The 14,223-nt window shown below is 45.2% G+C and overlaps 1 protein-coding gene across 4 annotated transcripts in view; it reads left to right on the top strand.

Moving 5' to 3' along the window:
• Positions 1-1,861: 1,861 nt before the first annotated feature.
• prex2 (phosphatidylinositol-3,4,5-trisphosphate-dependent Rac exchange factor 2) overlaps positions 1,862-14,223 on the top strand; it is a 65,212-nt gene continuing 52,850 nt past the window's right edge. For 3 of the 4 annotated variants that reach the window (XM_063873934.1, XM_063873933.1, XM_063873932.1), the window contains exons 1-2: positions 1,862-2,172; positions 13,600-13,671. In XM_063873934.1, the coding sequence (XP_063730004.1) occupies positions 2,053-2,172; positions 13,600-13,671 (192 nt within the window). In that variant the 5' untranslated portion in view covers positions 1,862-2,052. The remainder of the gene's footprint in view (positions 2,173-13,599; positions 13,672-14,223) is intronic. The other variant, XM_063873935.1, reaches the window with a different exon arrangement.

Genomic DNA, 14,223 nt, shown 5'->3' with positions numbered 1-14,223 from the left:
TTTTGTGTTTTACAGCATGGGCATTGGTTCAACCCCCCCCCCCAAAAAAAGTGCATTAGAAGGCCATAATAAATTATTTGAAAAAGTTTGATTCTTTCTAGTTTGATGAATAGTGGAATAAATATATACAACTCATTTAAAACCTACACTACTGCCCCATTATCTTAACTCAAGATTCAAGATTCAAGAAGCTTTATTTATCCCGAGGGAAATTGAGGAGATGATTTATTGTGATGGAAAATTGTCATTGAAATTGTGTTAAATAATGAAATTGAAAGGCTTAATATGAACGTAAACATCTAAAATTGTAATATAATATAAATTAAACCTCCATATGAAGTCCCTTACGTCCATAAAGCGAGGTTCCTGCAGTTCCCCCCGTTTTATACCATACAGTTAAACCTTCCTGTCAAAAGTTGTTCATGGATCACAGGTTACATGTGTGTTACATCTGCAGAAAGCTTTGTTTGGACACACACGCGCGCGCGCGCACACACACACACACACACACACACACACACACACACACACACACACACACACACACACACACACACACACACACACACACACACACACACACACACACACACACACACACACACACACACTACACTCAATGAATTCTGCAGCGCCCTCTGCTGGCAGCAAGGACGCAGTACAACATGAGACTGTGTTATAACCTGGAGCATGCAGTACCACCCGACGCCACCAGAGGTCACTGTATGTCAACATTTACCTGGGTTTCCTCGTCCCAGTATACTAATACCTGTGAATAAGACATAAAGCAACTATAAAATAAAGCCTTTCCCAGTGCTGATGATTAGGAGGAGTACAGATTTATTTTCCTGCTGATTATTGTGCTTTTATATGACTGGAAACCCCACCTGTTGAGAAGTTAACCCTTGAATCCCATCTCTGAAAAAACTTAGTTTCAATGTATGAGTTGGTTTTTTCTTTTCAAACCTGTTGCTGCACTTTTATTCTGAAAACCGCAGCCGGAAGTCGTGTTGTTTACACTTTTTGTAGCATGTGTATATGTGGCGGGGCAGTGGTGCTGCGCGGGGTTAAAAGCAAATTAATTCATACCAAGTTAACACCTCAGTTTTACAAAGGCTATACAAGTTCAGTGAGACAAGTAAGAGTCGTGGTTCAGAAATTAAAATGTCTTTATCTCTTAATGCTAAGAGCGGCTAAAAACCAAGACAGGTAAGAGCAAAGCAAAGCTAAAAACCTAAATGACCTCCCTTAAAGGCCAAAGAGGGGGCCATGTGGCAACAGGAAGGCAGCAATGAAGCCACAGGTGCCTTGAATACCCCTGAGCTAATTAGGAGGGTGGGTCTGTGGGAGGAGTTGACCAATTTCTGGGGTGAGTTCAAGGCCTAGCAGAGTGATGGAGTTACCTGAGCCCCAGTGTGCCTGCTACACATAGCAATACAAATGTTATACTTGTCCAATTAAATCCATCCTCATTAAGTATATATATTTAGATTTAAATAGTTTGTAAAAAGGACAAACATGTTGTGAACATTTCGGGAAAGAACGACAAGAATCCCAGAAGGCTATTTTTCATTCCTTCAAACAAAACAATAGATAAGTAACATTAAACTATTACTTCAGGCAGTTTGGCCCTCTTTTACGGCCTGTTATTTTCCACTCGATTAAAAATACGCCTTTTGATCATGAAAACTGTTAGTTTGAATGTGTGAGTGGTGTTTTAGTTATCAAAGCTGTTGCTGCTCTTTTATTCTGAAATCCGCAGCCGGAAGTTGCCTTGTATACGCAGTAGCAGCTTGATAGCTATTCTCTGCACTCAAACTGTGGAAGGCAGGATTTGGGATGCAGACTTTAGTCACATGGAGCTAACTTTCTGTGCACTTGTTGCCTGCTCCTCCCTCTCTCTCTGCTGTGGACTCTACTTGTATTTATCCATCTTTAATTCTACTTCCTGCAGACATTGGTCCCTTCCTCAGCCATGCTGCAAACTCTCCTTCACTGAGGACTGAGGTGAAACTTTTTGCTGCAGGATTTATTAACGGTTTTTATTTTTGCATGAACCTCCTGACCATGACGGAGGAGAGCCAGGAGAAGCAGCTCCGGCTCCGGGTCTGCGTCCTCAGCGAGCTGCTGAAGACGGAGCGGGATTATGTGGGGACCCTGGAGTTCCTGTCGGTGAGTGAAAAGCACATGTGGATAAAAGAAGCCTAGAAGACCAGCAAGCACAATAACAGGCTGCTGTTTAGAATGCATGCTGCGTGAGGCTGCAGCAACAAGTGTGCTCACTCCTGCTCCTCTGGGGGATCCACTCTCTATGGGGGATCCACTCTCTCTAAGAGACCCACTCTCTCTGGGGGATCCACTGCTCCTCTGGGGGATCCACTGCTCCTCTGGGGGACCCACTCTCTATGGGGGTTCCACTCTCTCTGTGGGATCCACTGCTCCTCTGGGGGATCCACTCTCTATGGGGGTTCCACTCTCTCTGGGGGATCCACTGCTCCTCTGGGGGATCCACTCTCTCTGGGGGATCCACTGCTCCTCTGGGAGTCCCACTCTGTCTGGGGGATCCACTGCTCCTCTGGGGGATCCACTCTCTCTGGGAGACCCACTCTGTCTGGGGGATCCACTCTCTCTGGGATCCACTCTGTCTGGGGGATCCACTCTGTCTGGGGGATCCACTCTCTGGTATGGAGGCATTGATCTGTCAGGCTGCATGTGTGAAATTGGGAAAGCAGGCATGTCTGAGCTTTAGTTCAGCACAGCCAGAGATGTTGAATCCTCACAGTCTGGATCTGACGGACAGTGGAGCAGATGAACCGAAACAAATCCAGTGTTTTAGGGGTTCTTTCTGTCAGAACGAACATCTTCTCATGTAGTTTTCACTCTGTAGGCAGTGTTTACGTCCAAGTTACAGTCCAGCTGTTATACTCAACTTACAACTCGTGAAAATACTGAAATCCATCAGGAAGACTCATGAGGGACATCTGGAACTTCTGCTGTACCGTAGAGCTGAGACATAACCACATAATCTGCATGCTCGGTTTTAAATCATAGTCAATATTTTTGGATATATTTGGACTTATTTGACTATTTCCTGACATTTTAAACACAAACCATTGATCTATACAACTAGAAATGAACTGCTGGAGTTCTCCCTTCATAGGATTTCCCACACAGCATATTAAACACAGAGTTAATGTAGCTGCTTCTTCCTTTGCCAACTCCTGATCAGACCCAGACTCGGGAGTCCTGCCGGCTCGGTGCAGGTGGATTCAGAGGAGAACCCCTGAGAGTACAGTCTGTTTCTGACACACAGGAGGGATGTCTGTCAGTTTAATGGAGTTAAATATCTCCTAACCTCAGAGACAGGAGGGAGGGAAACCCTGGTTCAGTTCTGCTGCCTCCTCTTGAGACCGTTAGTGGACTAATTAAGGCGATTAAGATTTGCCATAAGTACAGTTGGTTGTTTGATGTTTTCCATGAAACTCCAAAAGAGATGCTTTGTGCATGATTCTTACTCCGTATTGCAGTGATGTGATTGGTCGATAACGTTGTGGACTAAGAGTTTCTTAGGTTTAAGTTCATGGTTTGAAACAGAAAGTACCAACTCTCAGACCAGTTGTCGAGCAGTAGGTGGTTCTGTGTTAGGGTTAGGGGTAGCACGCTTAATGACATGTGTTGCGTGCTACCACCCCCCCCCCCCCCCCCCCACTGCACAGATGTTTCCAGTGCAGGACACAGGGACTACTTTCTGACCTTTAGCAGTGCTTCGCTGCAGAGGTGTCCTCCGTCCTGATGTGGGGGTTTTTGAGGAGTTTTGGGGAATGCAGAGACCCCCTCCTTTATCCCCCCTGTGGTGCAGGGAGTGGGATTCATTTCAGAAGTGTCTGATCTGTACAAGGAAACTCTGTTCCTGACCCTGGGGGGTGGGATGCATCACACAGATCTGACAGAAACAGAGCAGCTGACAAAGAGGCTCTCAAAGTGATCTAGAGTTGTAAATAGGAATTATTTTAAATATTATAACGGAAAATCCCGGAGAAAATTGGCAACAAATCAATGAACAGTTTCTTTAAAAAAAAATTGAAAGCTGTAAAAGATGTCCATTCAAGTCCAGATGATCCTGCAGAATAAAGAAGCTAAAAGTGCCAAAAAATACCAAAACCACTTTTATTTACGGCTGCAATTAAACCGGTTCTTCATTATTCCAGAAGGTGTGACGCAGATTCAAGGTTTTGTTCATAAAATGAAAAACAAATCCAGAAAAATCTGCATTTTAAGACATTTTTCTGACATGACTTTAACTTCTGTGACTGCTTCCTCCTCTGATGGTTGCATCTCTATTATCTACTGTCTTATCATCATGGGGGGGAGAGCCTCTGGATGATCAAAGACAGCCCCACTGTGGAACGGGGGGGTTCATAACTTCATCTCATCACACACCAACACACAGATACCAACCTGTCTGTGTGTGCAGCCCCCCCACTGTGCGCCCCGCTGGTGGGATGATCCAGGCTCCTGCAGGGAGAGGGTGACGGGGTGTATCTGCAGGGGGTGACTGGGGGGGGGGTAAAGGGTATCACACAGTGGAGGCTGCCAGCAGGGTGAAAGGTGGGGGGCGGCTCCTGTAAACCATATTTCCTGCAGGAGGAATTCCTCCGAGGGTCGGAAATGTTCTGGAACAATGAGGAGTGAGATTACTGATCCGTGGGACCCGAACACAATGAAAACAGAAAACAGCATTTTAAGTTTGCATGAAAAACTATGAATCATTCGACTCGCTTTTGAGTCTAAATGTGACTTTCTGTCTATTAGAACATCACTTTATAATCTGCAAGCGTGCACAGTAGCAGTTCAGAGAGGAAGCCGTCTCAGGCCTGTCTTACAGAATGAACAATTATATCTACAGATAGTGGGCGGGGGGCATGGGGGGGTTGTGTGTTTATGTTAGACCGGGACGAGCCAATGAACCGTCTGAACGAGGGGAACAGATGAGGAGTAAACGGGGGTTAATGAGTGTGTGTCAGAGGTCCTGGTTCTGCAGGTTATATTTTAAAGAGCTCAGCTGCAGCTCTACTCCGTAAGAAACCAGGTGAAGCAGCTGCTGAGAGAAGTGTTTAAAACATGCAATATTTGACATTAAATCCAGGTAATTCGAGACGATGTAGTGCCAGGAATCTCTTCAAACCTCTCCTAGAAAAGCTGCTGATCATCAAGGGTTGCCTTCTAAGGAATATTGCATGTGTCTAATCACGTATTTTACATGTAGCTACATTTAAAATAAAGAAGAAGCCGAAGAAATGTTCAAATGTCCCTAAAATATGTGAACGAGGAGCAAAAAATACACCCAATAAAAACAGTGTTTCAATTACCCATTTTTTGACACAGTGGGATAAAGAGTTGTCCTCCATGTCTTCCTTGTTGTCTTTGTGTCGCCGGGCTTCATGAGTCGTTGTTATTGGTCAACATCTCGGTGGTCTCTAAAGTCAGAATGTTTTCGGAGGCTGCAGGAAGTCAGCAAACAGAGATTGATGCAGAAAGCAGCCGCTCAGGATCGTGTGTGTGTGTGTGTGTGTGTGTGTGTGTGTGTGTGTGTGTGTGTGTGTGTGTGTGTGTGTGTGTGTGTGTGTGTGTGTGTGTGTGTGTGTGTGTGTGTGTGTGTGTGTGTGTGTGTGTGTGTGTGTGTGTGTGTGTGTGTGTGTGTGTGTGTGTGTGTGTGTGTGTGTGTGTGTTCTCTGGACAGACGACTGATGACCCCAAGGTCACAACCTCTTGTTCCCTTTCTCCACTTCCTGTGTGTTAACCTGCAGCTCAATGCCGACATGCATTGTGTGTGTGTGTGTGTGTGTGTGTGTGTTGTTATACATGTCCAGTATAAGACTATATGTTGCTGCTGTGTTTGGATTGGCTTCAAGGGGTCAGTTTCAGCAGTTATGCGTTTAAAATAATCCTCTTTAAAGCACAGAAAAATAAATGAGAGGAAGAAGTCAGGATTAAACCAGTGACCTCTAAAAGACTACCAGTAAGAAATATGTGGTGGTCAGTGCTTTCCTCGTGTAGCATCTATTATAAAGAGGCACTTTTACTCTCCTAAAAATATAAATACAGGGTCAGAAGAGAGCCATGAGGTCTGGATGTGTGGGAGGAGGGAGGGGGAGGTCATGTGACATGTTCTCCTCAGCTGTGTTTAAGTGAGGGTGGAGATGAGAGGGAATGAGTCTCCGTTTACTCTGACTTACATCAGTCTCTAATGAGCTGAGATTCCCCAGGGAGAGCTGCTGCCTCTGCCCTCCTCCCTCTGTTCTTTACTCTGATTTATTCAAAATGACCCCCCCCATCTTACTGTCACTCCATTCCCACTTATGCCTGATGCCATGCAGCCTTTCAATGTGTGGGAATGAGTCCTCAAACCCGCCTATAAGTCCTAAACATGTCAGCAGGTTCTCCTTCTGCTGAGTCCCCCCCCCCCCCCCTCTGAGGTCCTGGCCCTGCAGAGACTTCTCCTGCTTTTGTCTCAGGGGCAGGATTTCCTTCCTTCCTGGCCCCTCCCCGTCTTTACATTGTGCTGCATGTTTCCTGCTTCAGTACACACACACACACACACACACACACACACACACACACACACACACACACACACACACACACACACACACACACACACACACACACACACACACACACACATACACATACACATACACACTCCTCACCACCGGAGAGTTTGCCCTCCACTTCTGCATCCAGGAGCCTCATTGCATGGGGGGGGGTTGACCAGAGGAGAAGGAGCTCTTTGATTCGTCAACAGTCAGCTGCCGGGTCACATGGTGCTTACGTGCCATCAGCAGTAGACCGGTACACACACACACACACACACACACACACACACACACACACACACACACACACACACACACACACACACACACACACACACACACACACACACACATACTCTCAGATGCCTGCAGGGTCTGTGCATCTCCTTTAAACCTGCTATACAATCATTCACCAGCATGGCAGACTGGTATGATGAAACATCCCATAATCAAACCCCAGAGCAACTTTCCAGAACATGCTTTCCCTCGTCACTCATGTCTCAGTCTGGCCAGACATGAAGGGACATTCCTCCTCCTCTTAATTACTTAATGAAGCTCTTGAATGGGACGAGCTGTAAGAGCTCTCTGTCTCGTCCACAGACTTCCTCTTCATGTCCGTTTCATTTCCAGCCCTCGGAAACCTTTTGTCTCTGGACTGAGAGCACGCCTCCACTCTCACATTCCTTCCCCGTGTGCAGGCAATTTAGACACATGTAGAGGGAATATTTGATAGTAACTGGCTCTCTTTGGACACTTGCATATATTTAGAAGGAAAGCTGCCACTGAATCATGATAAACTGACGGGTAACTACAATCTTTGGGGTGTTGCCTTGCAAGAGTTTTAATCGTTCGGACCAATGGGCATCCTGCAAGAAGCTCCCTGCAGCTATGGCATGTAGGATGCTCCATGTTAGCGTGGAGGTTGAAGCATCCGTTAAATTAAAGGAAAGGTGTTTCGGTTCATGTCTTTGCTTCTGCAGGGGTTTGTTTGAAGGATCTGATTGGTTAATGAACAGTTTTATGATGTCGCTGGGCAGATTTTAGGTGCTTGAATCCATTTCCAGTCACTTTGGGGCGGCAGTTACTGATAACTCGAGCTGACTATAAACTGGTGCATTTAGGCTCCATTGGAGTAGCAGGAGTTAATGCAGCGTAATCAATGCTCTCCATTGATGCTCGTTCGAAAGAATAATTCAAGCTGCCGTGTTGGCCTGGTGCCTTCGGTCCATTCAGAGGCCTGACGAGCCGAACCCTGCAGAAGGGGGGGGGGGGGGTTGCTTTCCAGAAACTTGCATGGAAGTGGTTCAATCCTCCTTTGAGGACGTCCAGGCCTCTGAAGGGTGACGCTACTGCTCTCTTTTCCTTCTTGCACCACAGACTGATGAATCTGCTGAGTCATCCTGCAGATCAATGCAGGCTCTCTGATGGGACTCCTCAGGGATCTGCTTTGCTGCACATGGATTGTAATGCAGGTCTCTAAAGTCTCGTCTCATTGAAGCCTTACATGTCCAATTCCAGTCCAGAGACAGCCCTTATATGCCGGAGTTATGGTGCTGCGAGGGGTGAAATTGAACGGGCAGGAATTGAGTTTAACAGACACGACCCAGAGCATTTCCTGTTCATTTACCTGCAGCAGCCGCTCAGCAGGGGGGAGAGATAGGACACGGCATATTCATCAGATAGATCACTTCATCACAGGTGTCGGGTCGCTGAGAGGACAGGGGAACATCTTCTTAATATCCCGTTCAAAGGCCCAGTGAGCTTTTAGAGATGCATTAAAGCACTGGTCTTCATTTGTCCTTTACAAACTCATACACTTCCAGAGTAAAATGGCATTTAGAAAAGGAAGACCAACATCTTTGCTGACTTTCCGAGTTGCTGTTCCAATTTGGTGGTGCAATTTTCCCGAATTTTCCGTGCATGTGCATGCAGGAGATGCTTACTTAATTTCCGCCCTAAAAGTAATATCCTGTAATGGGTTCTTCTTATAGTCCAATGCTACACTCTTTCCACCAAGTTTCATGGAAACCCGGCCAGTATTTTGTCTGTAATCCTGCTGGAAACAGACCCTCTCTGGCTGATAATGAGAATCTCAGAAGAACCTGCTTCTCTTCTTCCTCTACAGACTCGTATTCAGTCCTGATTCATGTGGTTACCGGGTTTTAAATGAAGGTCTTCCCAGGACAAATGAGCTCTTGTCCACTTGACGATGTTCCGGTTGTTAATTAAAACCAGAGCCTGCATGCTTCCTGTGCACGCTCCCAGTAGAGAGCACTGGGGCCGGCCAGAGGTCTGATGGGAGTCCTGGAGGTGTCATCACGGCCTGAAGACGGGATGGAGCGGATCACAAAGAGGCTTTTCTCTCCTCAGAGGTTCCCCTGTGGGCTCTGAGACTGACTCTGTTCGACAGGACTTTTTGGCGGAAGTTCAGTTTCTGTGTGTGTGTGTGTGTGTGTGTGTGTGTGTGTGTGTGTGTGTGTGTGTGTGTGTGTGTGTGTGTGTGTGTGTGTGTGTGTGTGTGTGTGTGTGTGTGTGTGTGTGTGTGTGTGTGTGTGTGTGTGTGTGTGTGTGTGTGTGTGTGTGTGTGTGTGTGTGTGTGTGTGTGTGTGTGTGTGTGTGTGTGTGTGTGTGTCAGGAAGGAGAGCAACAAAGCAGCCATTAAGAAACTAAAAGAGAGGAAGTGAACATTTAACAATAGCGCTGCAGCGGTCGGATGACTAATTGATGAATTGATCAGCAGATAAGCCATTTTAAATGTTAGTTAATAGTATTTTAAGCCTCTCAAATATGGAGATTTGCTGCTTTTCTGTTTAATAACAGATTGAACCGACACAAAAGGACATTTTAAGACTTTACTTTGGAGTTTGAGGACCTGGACCTAACATGAATCCATTAATTGAGAAAACAATCGTTAGTAAGAGCCAGACTTTCTTCAGCGCAAAGCAAGATGTATTTAAGACTTTAATCCTTTTTGGACATTTGGACCAATCCTTCATGGCATTAACCCAAGAGACATTTGGTCGAATATGTTGAACAAATGTGACAAACACCTCAGTTTTAGGACTTTTGAAAGATGGATTCAAGTCGTTTTTTTCTAACTCGGAGCTTCTGGTTGCAGCCGTAGAAAAACAGATCGCTGTTTGTCCTTCTTTCCACTGCAGAGAGGATATGGAGGCTTTACCTTAACTTCCTGCACTGAGGACACACACACACACACACACACTCTGTCTGTTAATGAGCATACCTTCACAGTCTGGTGATCCCTCACAGTAGGCTCTGTGTGAAACTTGTTTTTGTCTCCGGCTCTAAGTGCTTATTTAATTTGTAACCAGAGTGAATTACCAAACACTGGAACACCTGTCCTCCTTTTGTTGTTGTTGTTGTTTTCCTCTTAATGTAAATCTTGTTTACACTCCTCTAAATATAAGTCAGAGTCAGAGTGGAGAAACTCACAGGATGTTTGTGTGGCTGTTTTCCGATCAGGACAACAGAGCTGCTCAGTGAATCACGGCGGGACAAAAGAGGACGTTTGTCCAATGGACTCTGAGAACGAGCCATTCAGTGCAGACTGGTAGACTAGGGACCAGTGCCAGGAGACTCCCATATGACCTGCTCCCATTGTCTGAGCCCACATTAACGCAGAGGCTCTCAGAGGAGGTTTACCATGCAATACTGCTGCTGCTGTAGGGCTTTTATTTTGAAGGACAGAACGATCCACAGGGAAAACAATTATTAGGATATTAATTTTCCTGAAAGATTGGCAGCTGTAAGGACGGAGTTAATATTCTTGTTGATAATAATAATTTAATAAGAATTTAACAATAATATTTTCTTGTAATTGTATGACTTTAATAAAATAAACTGGATTTTCACTTTTGAATTCACAAGAAAAATAAACACACTGTTTTAATAAATGGAAATATTCCAGATTTTCTCAGAGAATATCCACACCTTTTTCTTGTGAATGTTTGACTTAATTTATAATAAAATGCAGGGACGTTTTCTGAGATCTAAGCTAAAGTAAATCTGCCCTCAAAATCTTTTCTTTCTTCTCTGAGTTTTACCCTTGGCTCAGTTAGTCTTCCAGCACCGACCCTAACAAGCCGTAGTAAAGTGGAGTGTTTCTATGCCTCAGACAGGTGTGCGCTCCAGCAGATGTATGAGGCTCTGCTGAGTCCTTTCTATATTGGGGGCGGGGGGGCTTTCCTCTCATAAAGCTGCATCACTCTCTGGGGTTCAGATCCCCCCACCCTGCCGATGAATGAGAGGCTTTCACACCTCCTTTATCCCCTCTCCACTCGCATTCACTGCAGCCTTCTTATCGGACCCAGGCTCTGGCTCTTAGCGCCGGCCCGTTTGAAGCTTCATTCATGAGGTGGACGTTTAAAAATGGAATGCTGCACAGCTTCTTATAGTTGTGCATGAGCATTGATGCGGTTTATAGGTGGTATTTGTGCAGATAAACACGATTTTGCTGAGCATTATGACGTCCAAAAGTCAGCATTTATTGAAAAAATAGCTCAAAGCATGCTTTTAACCAGATATTCTGCTTTAGTTCATATTTTCTGGTGTTTAGACTTTAAAAACAGCATTTCCATCACTCTGCACACACAGGAGAGCATGCACCTGTATAAATACATCTCATTTATGAAACCATAATCACTAAAAATTAGTTTTAGCCAATTTTGCACGACAAAAAAAGCTTTAAGAATGACATTCAGCCCCAAATATTCTGCACACACACTTTATTTATAGACCGAGCATGTCCATCTTTGACTCTCCTGTTGGTTACGTGTTTCTGGAAGTTAAAGACACTTCATGAGAGATCAACACAACACCTTCTCTGAAGATACTGGGGGGGGGGAAACATTGCATAATGTCCGTTCAGCAGCACGCACACTTTATATAACAGCCCTGCAGACTGTGTGTGTGTGTGTATTCCTCTGCTCCTCCTTTACTTCATTACTTTGAGTCCAGAGGAGGTGCAATATGAAGCAGCCTGAGCAGAAACATGGAGCAGGTTATTGAGCCAGCTGTCACTCAGACGCTGCTCAAATTGAGAGAGAAGTGTGTGTGTGCTGGAGAGGTGGGGTACACTCACAGAAAACCAAGCCAATATTTGGCCCAATACAGCCCTTTTCTCTTTGTGAGTTTTCAGTAAAGTCGTGTGCACGTTATTCCTCCCGTATGTCCTGCATGTCTAAGTCAAGTTTTTGTAAGATTTCTGGAGTGGAATCAAAGCTCTGCATGCACTATTGAAACCAAACACTAGGAAAAGCAGCACAGCTCCATATTTAACAGTCTCAGGGCATGTCTGTCCATGTCATTGTCATCTGGAATCCTGGACTTTTTTCACCAAACTGAGTTGCATGAACCGTGCATTTATAAACTATTCAAACCTGGACTTATGTGCACCCTGGGTCCTGGTACTGGCTCCTGGATCCAGCATTCTGTGTGCATGGAGCTGGACCAGGACCAGGACCACAGCAACAACAGAGACTCCATGAACCTGTCCGACCGTCTGGGAGAAACACCGAGATGTAAAGTACTCAGACTCTCGCTCTGTTGTCTCCAGGGTGATTATTGTCATCTCCATCCAATCAGATCCAGAGTCTTCCTCTCATCTACAGTGCCCCCCACCCCCAGCTGTAGATCTACTGTATAATTATGTGCAGATGTAGTGATTATGAGCTGCTGAACACACTCTGGTTATTGGATCTGCAGTGATGGACTCCCTAATGAGACCGTGTTGGTGCAGGTTTAACCCCGTCATGCCTGTCAGAGTCCACCCTGTGTCTGTTTGCATTGCTAATCAGATGCTAATGGAGGGGGGGGGGACAGCATGGAGATGAGCGAGGAGTCAAAAGGGGGGATTATTCAAGGCCCTGGATACACAAATCACTCAGGGAGAAAGAAGTAGAAAAACAGTTAGATTTTCCATCTTTTTTTCAGGTTAATTTGTTGTTTTTAACAGAAAGGTTTAATTAGCTAGAACTGCGGATTAGGTTTTATATAAAGCCCCATATCATAAAACAGGGGCTTACAGTGTGTACAGATTAACTGACATTAAAGACAGGGTAAAAGTAAATAAATGAAAGCTAGTTGACAGTATAGTGATGAGAATGTTTCATACAAATAGAATAAGATAAACCCACTTTTTGGGGAATAAATACTTAAAAAATGTATAAATAAAATAAATAATAATAATCAATGAAAGAAATCATGCTAAAAATAATCAAATATTCTATAAACCAAACCAACTATAGAGGAACTAATCTGCAGTTTATTGATGGTTAAATTGTGTATTGTGCTGCTGAAGTGAAGAGCTCTGTCTCTGGGTCAGCGTGACGTCTGACGTGTGTTTGGATAAAGATCACAACACTTTGCACTCAGAGATCTCTCCCTGCTGTCATCGTGCTTCAGTCACTGCCGTTGCCTTGTTTGCAGGATGAATAACACGAGTGGTTTGACGAGGGAAATGAAGGTGTGTGTGTGTGTGTGAGATGTTGTGACGGCTGTATGAACATCAGGGACGTTGTTGTTGTTCCACGAGGATAAAAGAAAGGAAAACTATTTCTCTTGTGTTTTAATATTTCATGAAATATTAGATTTGTTCTCCTTGCTTTGGATTGCATCATGGCCTTCTCTCTCTCACACACACACACACACACACTCCTGTTTGTTGACGGAGCGCTCTCTCTGAGAATAACGTCTTCCTCTCCGGTCTCATTTTAAGCCTCACACACCTCCTCCTTTTATAAAAGAGTGAGCCCCGCCGCGGCCTGGGAACCGGCGTCCTCAGGGAGCGCAGGAAGTCAGAGAGAAAGTAAAAGCACCTCCCCCACCGCCCCGATTCACACACTCCCCCCTAGAGACCCCAGATCACCCAGAGGCTGTGTTTCCTGGGGATCGGGTCTTCCAGCTGACCTGTGTTTGTGTCGCTGCACGAATGTGACCCCGGGGGCCGGTTCATGAAGGGTTAACTGTGTTTGACTCTCTGCAGGTTTTTCTGCATCGTCTGGACCAGTACGCTGCCACCAGAATGGACAAGAACATCACGGAAGAGACGGTCAAGGTGAGGGTCGAATGGAGAGGCGTGGAGACGAATAACGAGGAACTGGAGATGTGTTCATGTCCGAAAATACACCTAGTCCAAGTCTCCTTTGAAGGCTGGATATTTCCCGGCCTACAAGCCAACCTGGTCTGTCTAATCCCCTCAAATATTGGGAATTATATCCGATTGCAATCAGGTTTATTTTCCAAATCGTGCAGCACTAAACTAGTCTGCTACGTTTTCTCCCGTCTTTTGGTCCTTTCTTCATGCTGAATGACTTGTTTTCTGAGCACATCTACGGATAAACACATGGTTGAAAGTGCAGCTCTTGCAGGATTCCTTGTGGATAACTTCTTATACTTTAACCAGCCCTGGTATCAGAGGCGTTGGACCCTCCCTCTGCACACAGACCCTATCTTCTACCCATATAAAGCCCATAGATGACCCTGCTTGTTCTGGAGCTCTTCACCCTGAAACGGTGAGGTATTTCTGGATGCAGCAGGAAGCAGCTGTGAATATAATCGATTTGAAGTGCAGGATAATAAAGGGGGGGGGGGGGGTCCTAGAGGTAAA

Source organism: Eleginops maclovinus, chromosome 21 (genome assembly GCF_036324505.1).
Source record: "Eleginops maclovinus isolate JMC-PN-2008 ecotype Puerto Natales chromosome 21, JC_Emac_rtc_rv5, whole genome shotgun sequence".
NCBI classification, from domain to species: Eukaryota; Metazoa; Chordata; class Actinopteri; order Perciformes; family Eleginopidae; genus Eleginops; species Eleginops maclovinus.
The sequence above is the reverse complement of the archived record's forward strand: the minus strand, read 5'-3'. Positions and strand labels throughout refer to the sequence as shown.